General features: G+C 47.4%; 1 protein-coding gene and 1 long non-coding RNA gene across 3 annotated transcripts; one reads left to right on the top strand and one right to left on the bottom strand.

Annotated features, from left to right (window-relative positions):
* The first annotated feature begins 18462 nt into the window (after window positions 1–18462).
* Window positions 18463–20337, top strand: LOC147476047 (uncharacterized). 2 transcript variants are annotated; one of them, XR_015207666.1, is made up of 2 exons: window positions 18463–19060; window positions 19365–20337. It is a non-coding gene; the product is annotated as an uncharacterized LOC147476047 (long non-coding RNA). The 2 variants fall into 2 exon arrangements; XR_015207667.1 differs by lacking the exon at window positions 18463–19060 and adding an exon at window positions 19085–19218.
* Window positions 20338–21150: 813 nt separating this feature from the next.
* On the bottom strand, window positions 21151–24510 carry LOC147476046 (clathrin light chain 1-like). Its single transcript, XM_086582556.1, has 3 exons — window positions 24038–24510; window positions 22876–23029; window positions 21151–21994 (listed from the first exon to the last, which is right to left on the bottom strand). Exons 1-3 carry the CDS (start codon window positions 24229–24231, stop codon window positions 21488–21490), a joined length of 855 nt encoding a protein of 284 aa, XP_086438682.1. The 5' UTR covers window positions 24232–24510; the 3' UTR covers window positions 21151–21487.
* Between the last annotated feature and the right edge of the window lie 211 nt (window positions 24511–24721).

The raw sequence follows: 24721 nt of genomic DNA, 5'->3' as shown, positions 1-24721 counted from the left end.
TCCATATATTGGTTTGGCTAAGGCGGGGCGTGGTGAGATACTCTTTGAGAGTAGCGAATGCATGATGACATTGATCGCTCCATGAAAACGGCTCTTTTTGAGGAGAGCTGCGAGGAACGTCTACACTTATCGAGGCCCTTGATATGAACCGGTTGGAGCGCGACCATTCCGAACAATTTCTGTATCGTTTCTTTGTGCGTGGATCGGGCATATCTAAGAACGCTTCGGATCTGGTCGATTTGCCTCGATCCGTGCACCGCTGCGACTCGATACCCTAAAACTTGTCGGAGGGCGCTTGAAAGGGCATTTTCTGGGGTTCAACTTCATGCCCGTACGGCGTAGTCTGGAGAACGCTTGTTCGAGGTGGGTGAGGTGATCACCAGCTTTTTTGCTTTTGACCACCATGTCGTCAATGTAGACCTCCATGGTGTCGCCTAACATGTCTTGGAACATATCAGTGACCAGGCGTTGGTATGTCGCTCCGGCGTTCTTCAGACCGAACGGGAGGACGTTGTAGCAATAGATCCCTTGCTCCGTAATGAACGAAGTCTTCTCTTGATCTTCCTCGGCGAGTGGGATTTGGTTGTACCCGCTGTACGCATCCATAAAGGAGAGGAGCTCATGACCACAGGTTTGGTCGACAAGTTGGTCAATGCGAGGCAAGGGAAAACTGTCTTTTGGCGTGGCCTGATTGACATTTGTGAAGTCGACACATAGGCGAACTGTGCCATTCTTTTTGGGGACGGCGACAATATTTGCAATCCACTCGGGGTAATCTACCTTTCTGATGAAACCGACTTGCTTGAGTTTTTCGACCTCGTCGTTGATGGCTTTTTGAAAGCGGAGGCCGATCACGAAGTCGTTGTCGGATTTGGTTTAGCATTGGGGTTCACATTTAATTTATGGCATGCGATTTGAGGATCGACTCCGGGCACATCAATATACGACCAAGCAAAAACATCTTTATTCATAGATAAAAAATTTACAAGCTGGGTCTTTAACATGGGGTCGAGGTTGGCCCCTACATAGACGAACTTGGGGTCGTCCGGTGATTGCCTAAGTTCACTCTTTCTTTTCTACATCCTTTGGAGGTTTACAACTGGTGGTGAAGCACTACTTGGCGACTTCACTTCGAGGAAGGGGAACTACTTTGGTGGGACGATCGGTAGTCGCGAATGGTGGAGCGATTTGTTCGCAGCGAACGACGACGGGTAGCCATATTAATGGGGAGTAGGACCTGGCTGCAAACACATTGATGAATGCGGCTGCTCTTGGCGGTAACCGTGGCGACCCGACATGGGCCGGCGATCTCGAAACTTTAATTGGTGGAGCCACCGTCGTTGGGTCAAAGCTAGAGGTCTTCGGTGTGCATTGAGGACTCGGGGGGCGAGTCGCGGTATCGGCATTGGAGAGAACTTACGCTTGTAAGAGCCCCCGTTACGCTTGGCGGTTCGGGGTTGGACCGCGACTAAGTCCGTGCCATTGTGTAGGCTGGAGGGATCTGTATGGTGGGAAGCAATTCCGCGGCGGTCGCATCTATGATTTGGACTGGTTACAATGGTGCGCTTCAAGTTGATTGCTTCTAAAGCTCCATCATGCCTCGAGGTCACGGGAAGCGGAGAACTTGATGTAAAAGTGGGCGATGCGGCCGCATCGATGAATCCAGCGGCGTCCGAGGATGGCATTGTATGGCGACTTCTTTGTCGAGAATGCGCGAGAACCGAGTATTACAGGGTAATCTTATCCTCCCGAGATCCCACCGATCTTTGGTAAGATAATGTCACCAATGGGGTGACTCTGGAGCCATTGAACCGTAAAGGGGCGATTGGATTCGGCGAGAACGGACTTGGGGAGGTTCATCTCTTGCATGGTGTGGTAAAATAAGATGTCACGGGAACTGCCGGGTCGATCGGAATTGCTTATTCTGTCGGTCGGCTGATTTTGACATGAGCGACCAATGCGTCATTATGAGGAAGGCGGACTTTGCTTAAAGTCGGCCTCTGTGAAAAGTGATATCGCTGTTTTGCGACTGAACCACGGGCGTGAGCTGCCTGTGAAGTAAAATGATAGACTTCTGTAGGCGCCAACCCGACGTCTTTTCTCGGGAAGAGGTCGCGGAATCGTCGGAAGGTAATCACATGAATAATGCGAGCATTGTCACGATCGGACGAAAGTGTTGCCTTCTCGTGGCGAACGATCCGGAGCCGCCCTCTACCTTGTGAGGACGAGCACTGTACCCCTTGGCGGTGACGGTGAGGTGGAGACCGACTACATTACCGCGACGAGCCATCAACTTGTGGACGCAGTCGCCATCGGGAATGCTAGTGTAATGTTTGATATAACGGCTTCCACCGGTCTTGGAGATAATGCTTGAGCCCCGGCAAAGATGCATCGGTTTCATGGCACTTTGCTTTATGAAATGCACAAAAAGGCTTGCCCAGGTCGATCTGGCGGGCTGCGATGTTTGGCGAGGAAAAATGAGGCGCCGCTTTAATCTTATCCGGTATGTGATCGGGGAGCGTGTCGGGGCAGTGAATTCTCTCGTTATCGATCCGATCGCGACTTTGAGCCAAAAGCGACCGGCGCTTCTTGCCCCGGGGAACGATCTGAGACTTCAGCGACCTCGTGGTTCTCTTCTAAACCATGGAGTTTTAAAGTTTCCTGCAGCTTGATGTATTTGTCCACGCGAGCGTAGAGCTCGGACAGTGTCTCTGGGCGTTCCTTCATCAACGACCTAGCGAGGTCGGTGTTTCGCACTCGGCAAGCGTTGGAAAAGGCCAGTGTGATGAAAGATTCTTTCAAAGCCACTTTCCATGCCGTTAGTTCTCGCCTTGAACCGTCCTAGGAATTCACGAATAGTCTCGTCCTCCTTGAATGATAATTGAAACAGAGAATCAAGATCTGCCTTCTTCCGCCTGTTGTGGACGTACTGGCTGGCGAACAAATCGGTAAGTTGTTCGAAGGTGTTTATAGAATCAGATTCCAGTGAAAAGAACCAATCAAGAGCGCCATCTTTGAGGCTGGCTGGAAATAATCTGCAGTGGAGATAATCAAACTCGGGTGAGCTGTAAAGTGCCAAACTCTGAATATAGCGAGCCACATGTTGACCAGGGCATGTGCTGCCGTCGTACATGGGAAAGCGTGGCTGGATAAAGTCGTGTGGAGAAGATTTCATCGAGGACCTCTGCGGTTGAAGCGGAGATGCACGATACGTCTTAAGCATCTTGTGCACAATCTGTGTCGAATCCTTCTTCGCGTGGTGCGGCCAATCCTTTGGGATAACTTCATTAATCTGTTGATTAACGTCATTGATGCCGTGCTTTCGGCTCGCGTTGCCCGACTTGTTGTTGCCGATAACTATCCACTGAAAGCGCGTAAAGTAGCATTTTCCTCCCCGAGCAAGGAAATGCTCGTCGCTATTATTAATCAGCGGTGGGCAAGGTTACGAACTTGATCTTCTATGCTAACCATGCTTGGTGGGCTATGGAGTTAGAGATGGATGAACCCGATCTAAAGTGGCTCTCGAAGAATCGAAACCACGACGGCGCCAATGTAAAGGAGCGTTTGATCTTCTCCTAATTACAATAAGGATGAGCGGAAGGGTTTGGATTTTGGATATGACCGAGGGTCATTTGTGGAACGCCGCGTATCTTCTCTCGATTTTCCTTTTACGGGGAGGGAGAGAAGAATCGGTCCGGACGTAGTTCAAAGAGTAGGTGGTATTTATAGGATTTCGGGAGTGGAGATCCTTCGGACACGTGTACCCTTTTGTGTACAAATGTAGGGTAGAGATCGTGAATGAGTCTTTGGAGTGGTTTTGGTGTAAGTCGTGCTCGATTGGGAGTTGCGCGGTAGTCCCTATTTCGGTGGTGGGACATACAAATAAGATTTTGGCAATGATTATATCGGTGGGGGGATTCGTCCTCGGCAAAGTGTTAAATCTTGAGGTCTCTTTGTTCGTACCACCTACTTGTAAGGAGAGTCGCCAGATCGGTCTTGGAGGTCGATGCGTTGAGGTCGCTTATGCTTCATCTGCAATGTTCCTTAGTGGGGATATTGCTCCCCTACACGCACCATCATAATCATATCGGAGCAATCAAAACACCATTCTTCTTGAATCAATCAACATATGTAGGCCATTAAGAAACAAAGCATACATTTCATCTTTCTACCCTTTTCCTATATGGGCTATCATATAGTGTAGACAGAGAAACAGAATCCAGTACAGGGAGGATAGGTACAAAGATAACAAGCACTAACTTGCAAAAATCAAATGAGCTGGTTGCCAACGTCTCCAAGCAAAACTAATTCCTATAAAAGCGTTTTTTTATTGCTCTAGCTAATTCATTTTCTTCCTAAATGGCTAAAATCCCCTAAAAATATCATCAATCAAATTTCTATATATCAACAAAACGAACTAACTCATGTTGTTAAAAGGCAGTAGGTGTGCTCTCCACAAGTAATTAAGAAGCTAGGAAATAAAGTTGAGAAACTAACTTCCTCAGAACACTATGAATCAGTCCAACAATAACCATTTAAATTTAATCAAGTTAGTCTATGGATATCCATTAAGTGTGGTGGGTACTTAGTTGGAATATTTGATATTGTTGGTGTGCTGTTTGGTGCTATATATATTGGAACTTTAGGGCATTTGGTTTAACGGGTGAATACAATTCGCCTACAATGGACTACTATATGAGATTGCATGGTGGCTATTATATTCGTAAATATGGTGTGATTAGTGGGAGGGAGTTTGGCGACATTGCGTCTATGGAAGCCTTTACCTTTTAAGGAGTCTACCGTTTGCGTTGTAATTATCAACAAGAAGCTTTGCTATTGTCCATTGAGGTTGAGATGTAGACCTATTTATGATGTATTGCAGTATCTACATACTCACTCATTATATTTCATATGTATGCTTAGATTTTGGTTATTGCTATTTGTAGGGGAGTGATATTCTCTATACAGCACGCGCTTAGCATAGTGGAACTAAGGTACCGACCTGTGATATCAGGTCGCATCCACGAGCCAACAGCGCGCCACAAGACAGATCGCAACATCACGCGAACTACATCAGGCAGTGACACATACTCCCTATCCATAAGCAATCATGACTGACGGAGTACTTGCACTAATCCTCGACCGATCGGCGATCCGACACGCCAAGCTACTTGCTTTCGGATCACTCCTCATCATCACAAGAGACCTAGGTAGATATTTCTCACATGCTCCCATGATCCACACCCCCGTTGGTGATATCCTCTACGTGGAGGTGAGGATATACTCGAATCTCTATAAATACCACTCCTATGAACTCGCCCGGACTGATTCTATTCTCGACCCCAAAACTTCGAGTAAGATATGCGAGGCGGTTCGCTCCAAAAGCCGAACTTCGGTCTCACCCATCCATCCATATCCCCCCCAGATTTGCTTTGTAAGGGATTATCATATCACACCTTTACATTGGCGCCGTCGTGGTCACCGATTACTTGAGAAACCAAACCACTTTCACACTAATCGGTAACAAAAACCAAACCAAAAGATTCTCAAGCCCACGAAGCATGGTAAGCCTCAAGCTCAATTCAACACTTTGGCGGCTGCCTAGGAACAATGAGCGAACAAATTGCCCAACTCGGGCAAGAAAGCGTCACATTACGTGCACAAGTAGATACCACAAAGCCCACTTGTTGGCACCGCCGCAGATGACGGCGTCATCAAGCGTCGATCAACAAATCACCGAGCTAAACCAAAGGCTCGACAAGAATGCGGTCAAGAAGGATTCCACCATGATAGTGCGAGAAAATGTTGAAAACCTATCGGCAGATCTCCATTTTGCCGAAGTGCTTCACAAGGTCTCCCTCCGGACTTTGTCCAACCACGGTTTCCACGTATGATCGCATTACGTACATGCCGCCAACATATAGCGCGATATGCTCAAAGCCTTGCGCTATCTGGCGCCGGAGTTCGACCATCTACGATGCGCAGGCTCTTTCCGGCAAGCTTGAAGGACGGCCACGCTCGATTGGTTTTCTCCCTCGAACCGGGCTCCATAAGAAGCTTCAACAGCTTACCGACTGTTAGCAAGCCGGTCACGACGCATACAACAGGCAAAGAGGGTGACCTCAATTCACTCTTCCAACTCGCTCAGGCGGGGAGGAAACCCTCTGACTCCTTCTTAAGCGGTTCAAAACCGAACTCTTGGACATGGAAGCGGACTCAAGGAATCATTTGCCGCGGTGGCTTTCCAACCGCTTGCCGCTCCAGTAAGACCGACCTAACAGTGCGGCTCTTGAAAGACCAACCCGAAGCGTTGGCGGTACATGCGCTTCGAGTGGATAAATACATCAAACGCAAGAAGCTTTGCTAAAGCGTAAAGCGAAGAAGAAGAAGCGCGAGAAGAGGAGAGGTTTTAAAGTAGCAACATCCTCTAGGAGGCGACCCGACAACAAGGGCGGCCGTCGGATCAAAACCAAGAAGCGATCGGGGAATTAGCGATTGCTCACTAGATCTCCTAGTTACATACTAGAAAAGATCAAAGCGTGCTGCATTCTACCGACCGAGAGATAAAAGCCAACGGACGGTCGCCCGGACAGCCCTCTGCGCTTTTCACGCGCCAACCGCCCCGAGACCGGCGTCTGGCGGGGGCTTAAGCATTACTTGCAAGACCTGATCGAAGCGGGGCACATCAAGCAGTACACTAATATACCTGACGGCGACCTGCGCCACAAACTCATGGCTCGCAGGATACGAAGCAGGTCCCCACCCAGAAGGAGCGACCTGCGTTCTCAAAGTCGCCCTCATATCAGAGGACGCTCCCGAGAACGCATCCATCAAGATCACCGTCAGCCGTCCAGAGGCCGCGAGCACGACAGAACCATCCACATGATCACTCTTCAAGATGATTCCGTCTCAAGCTCCCGGGAAAAACGAAGGCGCGTAGGCGCCCTCCATGAAGTATACAATTTCTCTTCACAAGCTGCAGCCATGCCAGCGCGATTCGGGGGAAGAAACGGGAGATATCACCTTCTCGAGGTCGACCTCAACAAGGTGCGCCTCCATGCTTAACGATGCACTTTCGTGGTCCACGTCAAAATCGGTGGATTTGGACCGTCAAAGCGAAGTTTTGATCGACCACTGGCGGCTTCGTGCGATATTTTGTTCTATCACCACGATCCAAGAGATGAACTTACCAAAGTCGGTCTTCATAGACCCAATTGCACCCTCGGATTCAAGCGGCTCGAGCCGACCCAATAGGACATCATCATCCTCCGATCCCGGTGGGATCCGGGAAGACAAAGTCGGCTTCAACACGCTTCGGCGTCCTAGATACCAAAGTCGTCCTACAACGCCATTTTAGGGCGGCGACGTTGGACATCGGATGCAGGCCGTACCATCCGCGGCTGCATCGGGTCATCCGTTTTCCCGCCCGAGGGAATGATGGAACCGAAGCAACCATTTCGAAGCCCATCATTGTAACCAAATCATTGCCGCAACCAAAGCGAGGAACCTCCCATCTCCGTCGACCAGCGAACCTACCAACTATACAATGGCCAAGGATTTAGTGGGCGAGGTGAGAACTAAGCCTTGACAAAAGCGATGTTGGGGGCTCCAGCAAGAGTTTCCACTCTCCAGCCCCGATCTCAGCCACTACCAAAGCAGCGGGCATACCAACAGTTCAAATAATGGAGGTCGCCCCAGCGAAAAGCATCACGAACAAGCAGAGTCTCGTGATACCACCACAACCTCCCTCGACCCGGAAGAATGGCGGGGAACTACCCGGTTTTGTTGTCACGCCAACGGCGGTCATCTCGACCCGTTGTCGTAACCACGAAGGGCGTCCAGTTCACGATTACTCCGGCCGGCCGGTAGCACCAACATAGAGCACGCGAGCGGCATTTCGCCCGGCGCCCGAGCGCCGCGAGCCAAGCGCCGACTCAAGACAAGCGGCAAGTGAACCCGGAACCGAAGGCGACCCTAAACTTCGTCTATGTGGGGAGCCAACCTAGACCCACACTTAAGGCTCAACTTGTAAACTTTACGTCTATGAATAAAGGCGTGTTAAGCGGTAGGTATATCGATGTTTTTGGGATAGACCCTAGTGTTGCATGCCACGGTTAAATGTCAACCACGGCGCAAAACCGGTTCGGCAAAGCGTCCTAGGCGATTGTCACTACGCTTTCAAAAGCAATCAAGCGGCGAGGTAGATAAGCTCAAACAAGTCGGTTTCATCAGGAAGGTCGACTACCCGAGTGGATCGCCAACATAGTGGCGGTCCAAAAAGAATGGCGCGGTCCGATTGTCGCGTCGACTTCACCAGCGTCAATCAAGAAACTCGAAGGCGACTTCCCCTACCAAGAATCGACCAACTAGTCGACCGGACTTGTGGGCACGAAGTATTATCATTCATGGGCCGGCGTATAAGCGGGTACAATCGGATACCACTAGCTGAAGAAGATCAGGGAAGACATCGTTCATCGCGAACAAGGAATTTATTGTTACAAGCGTTCTCCGTTCGGACTAAAAGAAGCGGGGGCGACCTATCAGCGGCTAGTAACTAACATGTTCGAGGACATGTTAGGAGATACCATGGAGGTCTACATAGGCGACATGGTGGTCAAAACAAAAAGCGGTGATCACCTCACTCACCTCGAGCAAAGCGTTCTCGGACTAAAGGCGGAATGGAATGATTTGAATCCGGAAAAGTGTCTTTTGGGCGTCCTCGGGAAAATTTTCGGATATCGGGTCTCACAACGAGGCATCGAAGCAAATCCGGACCAAATTGGGCGTTCATCGACATGCCCGACCATAAACAAAAAACGGATACAAAAGTTGTCGGTATGGGCATTTGCACTCAACCGATTCATATCGAGCATCGGACAAATGCCGACCGTTCTTACAAATACTAAAGAAAAGCGAGCAATTCTCATGGAGCGATCAATGCCACCAAGCATTAGCTACCACCAAGGAGTACCTCACAACACCTCCGTCCTCGCCAAACCAACGACGGCGAAACTCACGGGGCTCTACACGGCGGTATCCGATTTAAGCCATTAGTTGATCCTATTCAAGGGCGAACCAATTCGAAAAGCCGATCTACTTCACAAAGCAAGACACTTACCCCCAGCCGAGAAGAACTACTCCTACATAGAGAGCCGTCACGGCTTTGTTGTACTTTCGCACGAAAATTTAGACCATATTTCCGGGCTCATCAATCAAGGTGCTTAGCGATCTTCCTTTAAAGAGGATTCTTCACAAAGAAAACAAGACTACAAGGATGGCATTATGGGGAAGAAGAGCTGGCCGAACACCACATCGACTTCGTCCGCGCATATCCGCGAAGGGGCAGTCGTGGCAGATTTCCTCGCCGATTTCGGTCGGCGACCCTAGTGGGGGAATTTGAAGCAGGTCGCGCACCAAGAAAGCGAGCATGCACCGCGGTCACGGTCTCTCGTCGATGGTTCGGCAACCACGGAGGCAAAGTGGTATGGGAATCGTCTTAGTCTCCCGAGGGAGTTATGGTAGAAAAGGCGGTTCAGTATAGACCCATAGCGTCAACAACGAAGCGATCTGAAGCACTAATAATGGGAATGCGCGCTGCGATCCAGCTCGGAGTAAAAGAGATCCAAATCTTTAGTGACTCGCAACTGGTCGTTCGCCAGGTTGCAAAAGAGTACACTACCAGTGAAGGTAACCTCTCCAAATACCTTCAAGTTGTTAACAATTTACTTCCATCATTTAGCAGAGCGACGATACACCATTTTTTGCGTGACGAGAACCGTCACGCAGATAGCTTGGCGTACTTAGCCACTCAGACACCGAACTGTGTCCCTCGACAATTACTTATCGAAGTGGTCGATCGACCAGCCTACCAAGCGGACCACGTCTGCACAATTAGCGACCTGTTCCCACTATCTGAAGATCAGACGAGTCAATCCTGGATGCAGCCTATTATACAGTACATCCAGTACGGCACACTCCCAGTGGAGCGCACCAAAGCTAAGAAGGTTCCACATCAAACGCGGCTATTGCTTGGTGAGCGATGGATTATTCCGCCAAATCCAGCGGGGGACCTCACGAGATGTATCGATTGAGAACAAGGCCAGCTAATTTTTTGCTGAAATTCATGAAGGAGATCGCGGCAACCATCTTTGGAGGTATTTCACTTGCCCACAAGGCGATCTCCCAAGGCTACTTCTGGCCTCGTATGCAGATTGACGCTAAAGCGTATGTCCTCAAATGTGTCAAATGCCAAACATTTGGGCACAACATCATCTGACCATTTTCATGGCCGATTAACATCGCGAGTCCTTGGCCGTTCCACATGTGGGGCATGGACATTATGGGACCGTTCATCCCTCAGAAGAGCACCGGCTTTCGTTTCGTCCTTGCCGCCACAGACTACTTCACCAAGTGGGTTGAAGCAATTCCATTAGCACACGTCAAAGAATCAAACGTCAAAAATTTCATTTGGACCCATATCATCACCGGTTAAACTTACCACATACCGCGGTGATGGACAATGGATCAGTTCAAAGGGAAAGCGATCAAAGAGTTTACGGCCAAATGGAAGATCGTTCATGCATTCTCCACACCACGATGCGCTCAAAGCAATGGACAAGCGAGGCCCCGACAATAAAGCCATTCGGAGAATTTGAAAAAGAAAATTGAAAAAGAACAAAAGCCGATTGGCCCAATCATTTTGGAGAACATACTACGGGCTCATCGCGACTACTGACTTCGCTCAAGCACCGGCGAGTCCCCATTCTCCCTATGCTATGGCACGAAGCCGTCATACCCACCGGTGACAATCACGACAACCCGATCTGAACTTGTCGAAACGGGCCTTAATGACTCGGTTCTAGCTTCGAGAGATCGACCTTCGAGGAACGGCGTGACCTAGCGCGCCGAAAGTGGCGACCTACCAACAGGTCCTCAAGAGATCTTACAACAAGCGAGTACATCCACGATCTTTTCAACCGAGGGGATCTCGTGTTGAAGAAAACTCAAAAGGCGGCTAAGCTAGCACCAACATGGGGAAGGCCCTTACATCGTGGAGCGTGTCGTTGGCAGCGGCGGCGTATTGGATTAAAACCAAGAAGGAAAGATGCCGCCACGACCTTGGAACACATACTTGTTAAAGCAATTTTTCCAATAGTTGTATTACGCATTGTAATTCCTGTTCCCAGGCACAAGAAAGTTCAAATAAAAGAAAATCAAGAAGGTATCATAAATGGCGGACCTACTCACATCTCCAAACCACACCTCCCCTGAGCAAGCGGGGGCTAAACACGCTCATGCAGCGGGGCGGCTCTCGGGGAGCTTACAGGGCTCATCGCCTCTCCGAAGTCTCGCTAAGTTGAGGACCTATACTTCTAGGATCAACTAAGCGAACGCTTCGAGGAAGCGAGCGCCCTCGGGGGGCTAAACGCGCTCATCAGCGGGGGGGCGGCTCGGGGAGCTTACAGGCTCATCGCCTCTCCGAGTCTCGCTAAGTTGAGGACCTATACTTCTAGGATCAACTAAGCGAGAGCGGCTCTCGAGGCGAGAGAGCCCTCGAGGGGGCTAAACACGCTGCGCGCGCTCTCTGGCGGGGCGGCTCTCGGGAGCTTTGGGGCTCATCGCCTCTCCGAGTCTCGCTAAGTTGAAGACCTATACTTCTAGGATCAACTAAGCGAGCGCTCTCGGGGCGTAACGCCCTCGGGGGCTAAACACGCTCATCTGGCGGGGCGCTCGGGAGCTTACGGGCTCATCGCCTCTCGAGTCTCGCTAAGTTGGGGACCTATACTTCTAGGATCAACTAAGCGAGAACGCTCGAGGCGTAGCGCCCTCGGGGGCTAAACGCGCTCACGCAGCGGGGGGGGGGCTCTCGAGGAGCTTACGGGTTCATCGCCTCTCCGAAGTCTCGCTAAGTTGAGGACCTATACTTCTAGGATCAACTAAGCGAGAACGCTCGAGAAGCGTAAGCCCTCGGGGGGCTAAACCGCGCTCATGCAGCGGGACACTCTCGGGGAGCTTACGGGCTCATCGCCTCTCCGAATCTCGCTAAGTTGGGGCATATACTTTTTCGAATCAACTAAAGCGAGAGAACGCTCGAGGAGCGAGCGCCCTCGCTAGGGGGCTAAACACGCGCTCATCGCAGCGGGGCGCTCTCTCGGGGAGCTTACGGGCTCATCGCCTCTCGAATCTCGCTAAGTTGGGGGCATATACTTTTGAATCAACTAAGCGAACGCTCGGGAGCGAAGCGCCCTCAGGGGCTAAACACGCGCTCATACGCGCAGGACGCTCTCAGGAGCTTACAGGCTCATCGCCTCTCCGAATCTCGCTAAGTTGGGGGCATATACTTTTCGAATCAACTAAGCGAGAACGCTCTCGAAGCGAAGCGCCTCGGGGAGCTTAGCGGGGGGCTCATCGCCTCTCCGAATCTCGCTAAGTTGGGGGCATATACTTTTCGAATCAACTAAGCGAGAACGCTCTCAGAAACAGAACGCTCTCAGCGACTAAAACAAACGCTCATACGAGCATGACGTTCTAGGGAGCTTACAGGCTCATAACCTCTTTCATTCTTACTAGACGGGGACCGGCACTCCTAGGATTAATCAACGAAGAACGCTCCCAGTGAGCACCATAGCCCACGAGCTTACAGGGGCAAAGCCCCCTTTTCGTCCTAAAAGATCAAACGCTCACATAGCGTATTCCCATACATTATCATAGCAGCACAACATGTAGCAAGAATACATTTCAGAACCAAAATACGTACGCAGAATCAAAGCCGTGAACAAATCAAACCAAAACATATACAGCATTAATCCGATCCAGAGCACCGACCTGCTGGGTCTACCCAGAAAATCCAGGTCGGCTACCGAATCGCAAATACCAAAGGGAGCGAACTGCCACTTTAGTGGAAACCAGTTCTCCAAAAATCAAAAAAGCGAAGCGCTTTCGGGCAAGCGAAAATGCAGCTCAATGTTTAACCCTCATAGGGGGCCGAGAAACACCACGATCAAAAGCGGACAAATCAAAAAGCGTATCCTCACCAATAAACAAAATCGGCATCGCGGGCGACCACATGTTTATCACCTCGGGAGCGGTATTGGTTGAGGGAACATATCTGGCGGCTCATGACAACACGCATACCGGCCTCTCAGGCACCATCCGCGCTTCCGGTGACAATATTTCGTCCGGCTTGGCGTACTCACTACGGTGGTATCGCGTTCGAGCCTTACGAGCAACCCTCGGCATTGCCGGCGTGCTTTCGGTCACCTCCGTGATCTCCATTTGCAAATCAACAACGGGACGCAAGTTTCTCATTTTCATCGACAGCGGCCGACGACATTTAGCCGACATAGCTTCCAACCTTCTCTTGTCGGCTACCGGCGACCATGAGACATCCCATTTCGATTTCGGGCGTCAACATCAGTAGCAGATCGTTGCACCACGTTCTTCAACTTATCATAACCAGCAAGAAACTGCAAGCACGAAAGCACAACGAAAATCAATCAGAGAGAACGACTGAGAAATTAACAAACAGCATACTCACCAAACAGCTCGCCATGTCCATGGTCCCCAGGAGCGTATCCATATCTTCGTCCTCAACCTCAGCCTTGTCCCCATCCAGCACGATACCCCTCAGAAGACTGGTCGCTATAGGCGCAGAGTGGAAGCTGCGCGGTCGAGCGGCTTCCAAAGACGCTTCTTCCCCGACCTACCGACGTAGAAGAACTCGCTCCCCACGTCCCCAACGCGAGGGCGCGAACTCCCACCAGCGACGTCGCCCCCCTGGTCCAGGTCGTCCATCCGTTCGGCGGCCCGAGGAACGCCATCCTCCCGATGGGGCGACCTGATCACCACACCTCCAGTGGGGCGCCACGACCTCCGGGGCCGTTTAGCCTTTTTTGACCCGATGCCACCACCTTCCTCTGCCCGCGGTCCGTCGTGCATATGCGGATGGAACTCCATCTCCTCCATCAGTAGAGGAGAGCTCTCACGCAGACTGGCCTCACCCACACCAAAAGCGTAACAACGAGCCATGAGGAAAGCTAAAGCAAAAAGAACAAAACAGAGGCAATGAGGAAGAGATAGCATCTTTTCAAGCATGATCAAAAGAGCGAAAAACCACCATACGAGGAGATGACCAACAAAAGCAAGCACGCGGTTGAAGCGAAAGCGTGAAAAAGGAAGTCCAAATGCCATCGCTCTCCCCGAGCGGGTTCTATTTATGCAAAAGCGTCTCTTCCGAGGCACTAATTAAGGCATCGAGGCGTAAACGCCAATCAAACGGCAGCCATCATTTCATATCTCGCCAAACCGCTCATATCCGCGACACGCGTGCCAAGCACGCGATCAGAATGGAAGTGACCATTGCTCACGGGACACTCGGTCGTACTAATATCTTGAGTAACTAGAGGGCGCTTAACACGTCCTCACGAAAAAACGAGTTCAAGATTGATACAAGTTGACCAACCCAAGGGGCATACAAATCAAACAGACATACAGTACGCAAGGAAGAAAAACAACGGATAACAACATGGCATTAATATAAAACAGTTAGCAACCGAAGACCCAGTCCGATTACCAGTCGCCCGGATAAGCCGAGCTGCTGGGTCTACCCAGGAAATCCAGCCCAGCTAAAACATCAGTATCATAAGCACAGACAAAGAAAAAGATGAACTGCCCAGGTAACCCCGGGAAAACAGCTCTATTGTTTTAGGCCAGAGGCCGCTTACAAACGCAAAAACCAGACATTCAACTTTCAAACAACATCTTCAAAGCCTTCAACCAGAGGGACGTCCAAAGCTGGGAGCATTTCGGATCACCGAGGCGCCAATATCTTGCCGGTTAAGCGCCCCACCCGGACCGCCCGCCAACGGCGGAGGTTGATCCGCGATCCACTTCACCGGCAGGAGCAAAACGACCCGCGAGAACCCAAAGACGACCGACCTCGGCGAAGTCGACTGTCGATCTATTGCAGGTCCTCGAAGTGGCTCCTCGGGCGGTCGCCATACCTCGCCTCGGTTCCTCTATTTCAAAGACGGATGGCAAGATAGGCGCCGCCGCCTCCATTGCGGTAGCTTTTACAGCGTGCAGCGGCGTATTAGCAGCAGCGACCTTCTTCTTCGGATCATCGACCTCATGCCGACCCGGCCCGCCTTCGTTCACAGCCGGCGTCCTCTCGAGGCGGTGTAACTAATTGCGCCTTCAGCGTTTCCAGCTCCACCTTCTCCGATTGAGATATCGCTCGGAGATCGGAGACCTCAAGCCTCAAGGCCTCAACCTCCGACTTCTCCATCTCGACAAAAACAAAGGCGGTTGTCTTCGGTTTACGATACCGGCAACCAACCATCGGCAGCAGCTCACACATATTGCCGCAAACAAAGCGATAAGCAGCGCAGGTACAATAAGGGATAACACAATCGGTAATAACACTTCCACTTACCAGGCAAATCGCCTTATCCACCGCTCTCACATTCGACTCTAGTTCCTTGGAGTCAAGGTCTTTCCTGTCACCATCAAGTGTCATCCCTTCTAGCAAGCAAAGCGGCTATGGGTGCGGACTTGTAGCTGCAGTCCGACCTCTTCACAGGCGCTTCTTCCCGATTACTTCATCAACATACATCAGGTTGCGCTCCGGCTCGTCCTTGCCGATTACCGGACGGCTCCTTACCGTTCCTCTCGAGCCAACCTTCCCCTTCATCTTGCACGAGGCATCTCCAACCACCGGGTCGAATGACCTGCAGGGCAACCTCCTCCGGCGTCCCTCGGCTAGAGCGGCTGAAGTCAGGGCATCGGCCTTCGCCCTCGGGTTGCGAAGCTGCCCCCTCCCACCCATTCGCACCTCCTCACCCAATGCGATCCGGGCCACCCTCGCGATCTTAGCGGTCGGTATCTCGGAACATCGGAAGGAACGCCCTCAACGTCGAAGGAGCATCCTCCCGACCCATGCCCGACCAGACCGGAGGCCCCGGCACCCGAGGGGTCGCTTCACCCGATCGCCCCGGTTTCTATCCTCCCTGGTCACCAAATCACTTCCACGCTTCTCCATGCCGTGCTTTGGGACGCTCCTTACCACGAGCCCTACTTTTCGAGCTTCTCTTCTCTTCCGAACGCAGCGGGTCCTCCACGCTCCTTAAAGAACTTCGGCGACCTCGGCAACTTGGCGATTTTTCGTCCGAGTCGTACCGAAGCGAATCTCGATCATCGCTTTCGGTTTCGATGCAACGTTTGCGGTCGGGTATCTGTACAAACGACAAAACAACAAATGTTCGTCGATTACAAAATCAATCGATATCAGTGAAAAACCTAAGAAAGCGTCTTGGTACCCACCGCTGAAATCACACGTTTTTTCTGTCCCACTTGAACCATTTCGCCGCGGTGGTTACCGACTAGCGAGGAGCGGTCTTTTATCCCAAGACTTCGTTACTTTCTCCATCCGTAAGGCGGGCATGAGAGTAGCTTCGGGTTTGCAAGCTAAAATTGTATGCCCTAGATCGCTTCAAAGTGAAGTGCTCAATAATATCGGCGACCGATCGGTATTCACCGCTGGCGTTCAACAGGTCGAACACCTTTAACAACCGCCAGGTGTTACCCACGAACCGACAGGCTTTGCCACGGCGGTTCAAAATTGACAAACCAACCCGAAAGGGGTATCGTCATAATGCCCTCGGCTGCCCTCCGCGGGACGATCACCCGTGGGTGCGGTGGGGCGTACCTATCGCTAAAGACGGGACGCCCTACCGGTGGGGCTCGTGGATCTCCGGACATCTTCTACGGTTATACCATATCTTTTCCTCAGGTATGGAAACGCCCTCAAGGCGTGTTTATCCACAGCCCTAGGCGGCAGCTCGCTCGAAGCCGACCTCTCACCGCGTCCTGAAGTGCCAACGTCAGCAACCACAGAAGCAGATCGAGCATCGCCTTCTTCACTCACGGCCTCATCCCTCATCCTATCTCTATCCTCCTCACCCAAACCTACCCGGTGATTCATCGTCTCCTCCTCCTCTTCCCAACCAAGGGAAACTTCACGCCGATGCGTGCGGCGAGTGTCATCGAATCCGACATTCTTCTCCTCTAAACTTAACAAACCTAGCTACCGGTATCTAGCAGAGCACCCTAACAACTCTAGCACGGCTTAACTTAACACTAAACAAGGGAAGCGGGTTCAAAATGGCGAAAACTAACTCGAGGGAGGGTTGGCGCTAATGAAGTTCTTTCTACCAAGCGAAGTAGCCAAATGAAGCCTCGGTCAAGCAAGTAAGATTTTTGAACAACCGCCTCCAATTTCAAGGCATTATGATTACACCGTAGCCCTAGCCCCCACGACTTCCAAGTAACTGTCTTGTCTTTTCACATCCCGAAAAAACGGGCGTTCCTTTCTTTGTCAAGAATCGCCGGATCGTCACGCGTCTTTGCGCACACGCGTCCACACGATCGCACTAACCAACTCACGCGGCTAGCACTAGTCGTTCATTAATCGATCGATCGTGGCGATCCCCAACTATCACATAGTATGCAGCGTGCCACCGTTCTCTCGGCCAGTCGTTTTCACAACCTACTAAGAGGGCCGTGTAGGGGAGTGATATTCTCTATACTGAAAGACGCTTAGCATAGTGGAACTAAAAGGTACCGACTGTGATATCAGTCGCATCCATCCGCCAACAACAGCGCCACAAAGACGATCGCAACATCACGCGAACTACATCGGCGATGACACATACTCCCTATCCATAAGCAATCATGGTCGACGGAGTACTTGCACTAATCCCGATCGATCACCATCGATCCGCGACGCAGAAGCTACTTGCTCGGTATCACTCCTCATCATCACAGCGGAGACCTAGGTAGATATTTCTCACATGCTCCCATGATCCCACCCCCCGTTGGTGATATCCTCTACTGCGTGGAGGGTGAGGATATACTCGAATCTCTATAAATACCCTCCTATGAACTACGCCGGACGATTCTATTTCGACCCCAAAACTTCGAGTAAGATCGTAGGCGGTTCGCTCCAAAAGCCGAACTTCGGTCTCACCCATCCATCCATATCAGTCCCCCAGAGACTGTTTGTAAGGGATTATCATATCACACCTTTACACTATTAAGGTTGTCTTCTTGCAGGTACGCCTTGCCAGTAGGATATCACTTGCACGAGCTTGTGGCTTATGTTTGTTGTTTTATTTCTTTTTGAGGAGAATCCACTATAGCATTTAGAACAGTGAGTCCCAAAAGTGTACAAGTTGTAATTAAGGGATGTCTGTGGTTACTAATTAATGCGTAATATATTGAAGACAGTGGTGTCTTTTGTCACATATAAATGTAAATTTCGTGTGAAATCTTTTATGTTGTTGTACGTGTCTTAGGTTATTGTTTCAATTCCATTTTAATGCCATACTGTTTCCTTTATTGTTTTGGTATTTTGGTAAGCGAGTGTTTCCCGGTTTATTATATCCCGGATTGGCGAGCTAGGTTATACTGAGTCGGTGGGCATTACACAGGAAAAATTTGAAAATGTGTCTTTCTTCCCTAAGACTACTATGTTGTTCTACAAGATGTTCAGCTTTAGCAATCATTTTAGACAGAAAGATACATTTTCAAGTCCACGTATTGGAAAACCAGATGTAAATATATATTTTGGAGCATGGACTAAGGAATTCCAGGACTTCAAGAAAGAAGTCTCGCGGCATGGACTACCTGCAAAGAGAGAAACATTCTTGACATGTGTGGAAGTTGCGTTTGGCAAGGATGGTGAAACAATTGAGAAATTGAGCCAGAGACACGATGTCACCTTGAAATGGCTCAACGGTTAGGGTATGTTTAGATTCTTTAGAAATGCCTTTCTTTAAACACCAGATCTCAGGTTTGGCATCAAGGAAGAATGTTATTCGCTCCAGTCCCCTTTAAACAGAAGGAGACACGATATCATATTCGTTCCAGTCATATTCAAGTTAACTTCAGATATATTTGATATTACAAGTATCCGCCGACTCGCTTATGCGCAATTGAGAGAGGAGTAAATAATAGTGAGTAATTCCCAATCGTTCTAATCTCCACATGTATCAAGGGGCAGGTACTTCATACTTCTTAGTTTTGGAGAAACTTCACTGCTTAGTTATTGATCTAAATCTAAAATAAAACTGATGGCTAGTCTACGACTACATGAACAACTTACTTGCAATTGAAGGGAAATATGTATAGAAGCCATTTCCATATGCCCATATACCATAGGTACTTAGCTTTCCACTCATTTCCTTTTGAGTAGTTTGTAACTGCAACCAACATGCATTTATTTTGCTCTTCATGTACTCTGACATAAAATACATTACTCTTTAAATAAGGGTACCCTTACAATTGATTTCTTGATTGTGCAACAGCCAACAGGTGATCAAATGAGAAAAGATGGCGGTTTAAAAAGCTAAAGAAACAGAGCTCAGTACAGCAATTCAAATAACAGGTTTATACATAATGTATTAGCACGTGAGCATGACATGATTGGGATTTCAAGGTGGTCGAAACTAGGGCTAAAAATGGAGCGGGTTCGGGTCGGATTTTCACTCAAAACTTTTTACTATATTTGGATCCATCCGGATTCGGGTCGGATTTCGGATATCCATATCCATTAAAAAACACACAAAAATACACTATTTTAATGATTTTTATATAAATGTAAGATAAATTAATTTTTAGGCATCAAAATATAAATCTTATTAGAATGATTCGGGTTTTCATATATTCGGGTCGGATTTTAGTCACAAACATAAAAACCATATCCGTTAAAATGGATTCGGATATGGTCGGATTCAGGTCGCATCCAATACCATTTCCAGCCCTAGTAGAAACGTGAGCGTATTATCTTATGACCACTGTATACATATTGCAGAGAAGGCAATGCGAGTGAAGCAAGAACTAGTGTATAGTAGAAATATGATACATTGAGACTGTAGGAGTATAGTAGAATCGGTTGAAAAGGAAACAGTGTGCCAGGAAGTTGTTGTTCATCTTTGCGCGCTGCAATAGGAATAAATATCAATGCATCTTTCCATGGTTTATGTTCAACCGATGATGCGGAGGGTGATGGCTCAGGGAACAAAGAGGAGAATTTCTGTCTCAGTTCCTCCTTTATGTGGATGATTGTTACAATGTCTTTAAGGAGTTGGTAAGGAAGAGGGTTGTACCACCGCTATCAAGCAGATGGATACCGTCTTGCTTCTTACATTGAAGGGTTAAGCTGATGAGAAGAACTTGTTACCAAATGCTCAAGTATCTTTAGCTGCAAATAATTTGGTTAATTAAACCCAACAGACGCTATCAATTCTCTCTTGGGAAATTCTTCTCTTTGTTGGTAAAGGAGTTACGGTGTACTTACCTTACCTTATCTTTGCGGGTTAATTAGTATTACTCCCTACTAGATTAGGGTCTTCCCTCTAAACACACGGTCAAATTGGTTTGGCCATTAACTTTCAAGTCAAACAATTGAAAATTATACAAATGCTCTCATTGTTTTCAAAAAGAAAATGTTCAATTTTAATTAGGTGGGGGTATTTATGTTATTTTAGTTGTTTGACTTGAAAGTTAACGGTCAATTTCCCATCTAGTGGGGGGAAATCTTGCCCGGATGGTGATATAATTTCCTGTAACGTGAAAATTATAATGCTCGAAAATCTCATGCTAGGAGAACAATATTTTTTTTGTTCTTTTTTAAAAATCTTTATTGAGTTGATCCCAAGTTCAAATGCATATGATCCTGCTTAAACTCGCTATATAGGTCAGTGAAGACTTCATCATACATATAGGTTTTGCATCTAGCACAGACTTCATCATACATATAGGTTTTGCATCTAGCACAGACTTCATCATACATATAGGTTTTGCATCTAGCACGGTTTATGCATTGCTCTTGGCATAACTCAAACTCTCAAAGTGGAATATGAACAGCACATATTGCTCTGTAAGCCACCCAATGCATCGACATTATCTCATATTTTCACGAGAATGAGGGACTTTGGTGGTAAAATAAGGACCCGTGTTATTAGATAGTAGCAGATATACAGCCATAAGCAACTTATATAGTTTGAGACTTTGAGTTATGCATACGTTATATTTACAAGTGGATTTATAACTGTTAGTGACTAAAATAAATGAAAATACACATCTAGAATATAAATGAAAATACATGTCTAGATACAAAATGGATTAGATCCTCTGAAGTCTGAAGTACACGTCAATAGTCAATACAAAAACAAATTCAGGCCCCAAAATAAAATCTCGCAACAGAAAAAAATGGTGATAGATTTCGAAATGTTCGTCCCAAAGAAAGATCCTAACAGAAAAATATCTCTGCTGGTAACTGCAAAGACCATGCAATTTCCTATACCTAGCTGTTTTTATTCTCAGTAACGAATGACGTGATGAGGAAGTAAGCAGTGAGAGATTCAATTCGTAGTAAAGAAGAATATGAAAGAAATCAAATAAGAAATAGAAAAACCGTTGTATGCAATCACTCTGCAGTTTCTGGCACAGCCTTTGTAGCTGGCTGATCCTCAGCTGGTTCAGCCTCTTGTTTCGAAGAGTCGTCAGGAGTACCATTAGCCACAGCATCTTTAGTACCTGTACCTACAGCAGTTGCTCCAGCTGCATCCGGTGCAGTTTTTCCATCACCCTTGGCATCCTTTCCATCTTTAGCGTCCTTGGCATCCTTTCCATCTTTAGCGTCCTTGCCATTCTTTGCATCTTTTCCATCCTTCGCAGGTGTAGGAGGTGGTGGTATCATATGAGGTGGGGGTGTGTGCTTCAGCTTCAAGAGTACCTGACGCATCCTTGCAAGATCCGTGGGCTTCCCAGGTTTTGGTCCCTGCACAAAAACAATTGACGGTTTCTTGTCTGGATCTTTCCTTCCTCTCCTCTTCTCAATATTGGGGACTTCATGTGGAATAAGCTCTGCAATTGCTTTCCAGTATTGTTTGTCTGCCTCTTTGTGGAACTTCTCTCGGTCAGCCAAGTATAGCTGTTACAAAGGCAATGTGAACTTAATTAAAGTAATCAGTTGTTTACAGAGAGAAACTAGAAGGGAAAAACAGGGACCTATTCTAACAGCTCATTGGATGCAGTCTTGTGCTAAAACTGCAGAGTTGTAAGCTGATGGATCCTCACACTGCAAATTTTTAAAAAGAGGAGAAATACTATCCAATAATGTGTTGGTCTGAGATGGTGGAATATACCATAACCTACCAAGGGCATCTGTAGTGATTCTGCATTGTGTGAGTTCCACTTAGGACCAAATAGAAGGCACAATGGCGAAGGGATGGGGGAGCAAAATCAACTTTTACTGGTTCTACATCCAAGTTATGCTGATGCGTGCAAAGGAAATCTGTGCTGATAGAAAAAACCACTTGTCCCACCTTTTAATCAGAAAATAAATGGTAATATATTTGTAGATGTCCTGGAACCTGGCTGGCATTTTTTCTTACTTCATAATTGATTGTATAGAAACCTAGGGAGCGCAACTCACAACTGACTCAAGACTGCCTCTCAATCGTATTACATCCCATATGTTGTGATATAAGGCTTGATACAAATCAAACAGGTTGAAGGATTTGAAACCCCCAAAGGAGTAGAGTCTTCTATAGATGAAAGAATAGGCATGCTCATGGGCATCTACAAGTATATCATTTAGAGGCCTCAGATTTAAGGACCAAGTATTGGGTGGGAGAGCTTAGCTTCAGTCTCTTTTTATTGCCTTTTTAGTTCATATTCAGATTCTATCAAATCCATTTTGCCCTTTTTGGTTCAGCAATACATTTGTCACTTTTGTTGAAGCCAAAAAGGAAAAAGAGAGAACAAGAAGAGGTATGTAGAACAAAAGGAGGCACTGGAAAAAGCTATTACCTTCTCTTTTTCTCTGTTATTAGTCTTGTTAGTCTCACAATTAAGTTTCCTTTTTTCATAGAAAGATCGCTTGTACTCCTCTGCTTCATCAAGTATCTGGTTTCTCATGTCTTTCTCCTGTTTCTCCTTCTCTTCAAGATGAATTGCATTTAGTCTGTAACAAAAGAGAACGCGTATATCAAACCCATACAAATGTGAATACCAGGCAATCAGGTGCTTCGGGGATAGAATCAAGTGAACAATCTAAATGTATATTAAAGTATTTATAAATAGGCATTACAAAGTTTATGCAGCAGAAATCAGAAAGCTAAAAAAAAAACACTGATTCTGGCTAGATGGTTGTGGACGTGCAGTCATCCTACATTGGTGGTGTGAATAATACTACTGTAAGGGTGAAGTGTGAACAACCAAAACCTCCTGAATATCAGATAAATGAGGCTTAAAACTGTTGCTTATTGGAGTCTAAAAAATCTGGATGCTACTAATCCTGAAAGAGAATGGTAAGTAGAAAAGCCAGACCGGGAGACCTTGGAGGAGCATAACGTAAAAGCTCTAAGGACCCCAGATGGCAAGGGAAAGACAAGAGCGCGAAGAAGGGAACATATGAAGGAAAACAGTTATATAGACATTGATTACTATTCTCACCCAAAAATACCCCCTTCTGGTCATCTTTTATATGGTATAAATTTCATCTAGTTTTAACATCCAAAACAACACCATTTCTCAGGCAGTTGAGAAATTTATACATCCAAATCAAGAAGATATATAGGCTAAATCCATCAAATATAATAAATGCTAAGAATCAAAGTTAAAATCCAATACATATGGAGATTATTCAAAGTAAGTAGAACAAGATGCAAGGAGTCATTTTTTGTTAAATGCTTGTACAAGTGAGATAGCCTCTACACAATGACTTGGTTCAGTATAGGGTGACTTATGAAATACCTTGGCAGGATAAATCAGAGAAAGCAGAAAAGTAGAAGATCCAAAGACTTAAAAGCTAAAGCAAATAGCAAGACCCAATGATAATGTCACAAAATCCACAGGGTATACCTTTTATGATCCAACTGAAAAAACTACAACCCAAGCCCTGAGTTTAAAAACTAACTAGGACATGAATAGCATGCATAATTATAAATCAGCAGATCTAATATTAAATTACCTCCGCCATTCGCGTAGAGCGAAACCCTCCTCAGTAGGAGGTGGTAAAACAGGTCCATCAGAAGTAAACAAGTCATCCACGTCAGCACCATTAGATTGATGGTGTCCAGAATAAACATCGTCAGATCTGAACCCATTATTATTATTAATACCAACGTGATCTGAGGGTGGAGGTGGGAAGGACATCGGATACATGGATGGGATCTAATAATACAGTGGAAATATTTTCTTCTTCTTCTTGGAAATTATTTGAGTATGAGGAGGATTCATAACGTTGGGATGGTAAACGTGGGTCGTAACCAATGTACCCATCGTCCTCAAATGGCCGGTCTTGATTTACTATTACTTCGTCTCCATCTATGCTAAATGTATCGAATGAGGATGACATTTTTTTTGAGCAAGAGGAAAAAAATTCTTTTGTTTATGGAACAAGGAAAGGAGCTCATTTTGTTTGTTCAAGTTGGTGGCCCATGGAATGCAAAACCGATATTTTCCCATTTTCCGATATATATATCTTTATATCTCTACATCACAAATGTTTCCGTCCCTATCTATATTTCTTTTTAGAATACAATTCAAAAAAGTTTACAAACAAAATTTATCGATATTCAATTTCTGGATATGTATCGTGGATATATTTCTTTTTTGGAATATTTGACATTATTTCACATACAAATATTATAGA

This window comes from Coptis chinensis, chromosome 9, assembly GCF_015680905.1.
Source record: "Coptis chinensis isolate HL-2020 chromosome 9, ASM1568090v1, whole genome shotgun sequence".
Taxonomy (NCBI): domain Eukaryota; kingdom Viridiplantae; phylum Streptophyta; class Magnoliopsida; order Ranunculales; family Ranunculaceae; genus Coptis; species Coptis chinensis.
The sequence above is the reverse complement of the archived record's forward strand: the minus strand, read 5'-3'. Positions and strand labels throughout refer to the sequence as shown.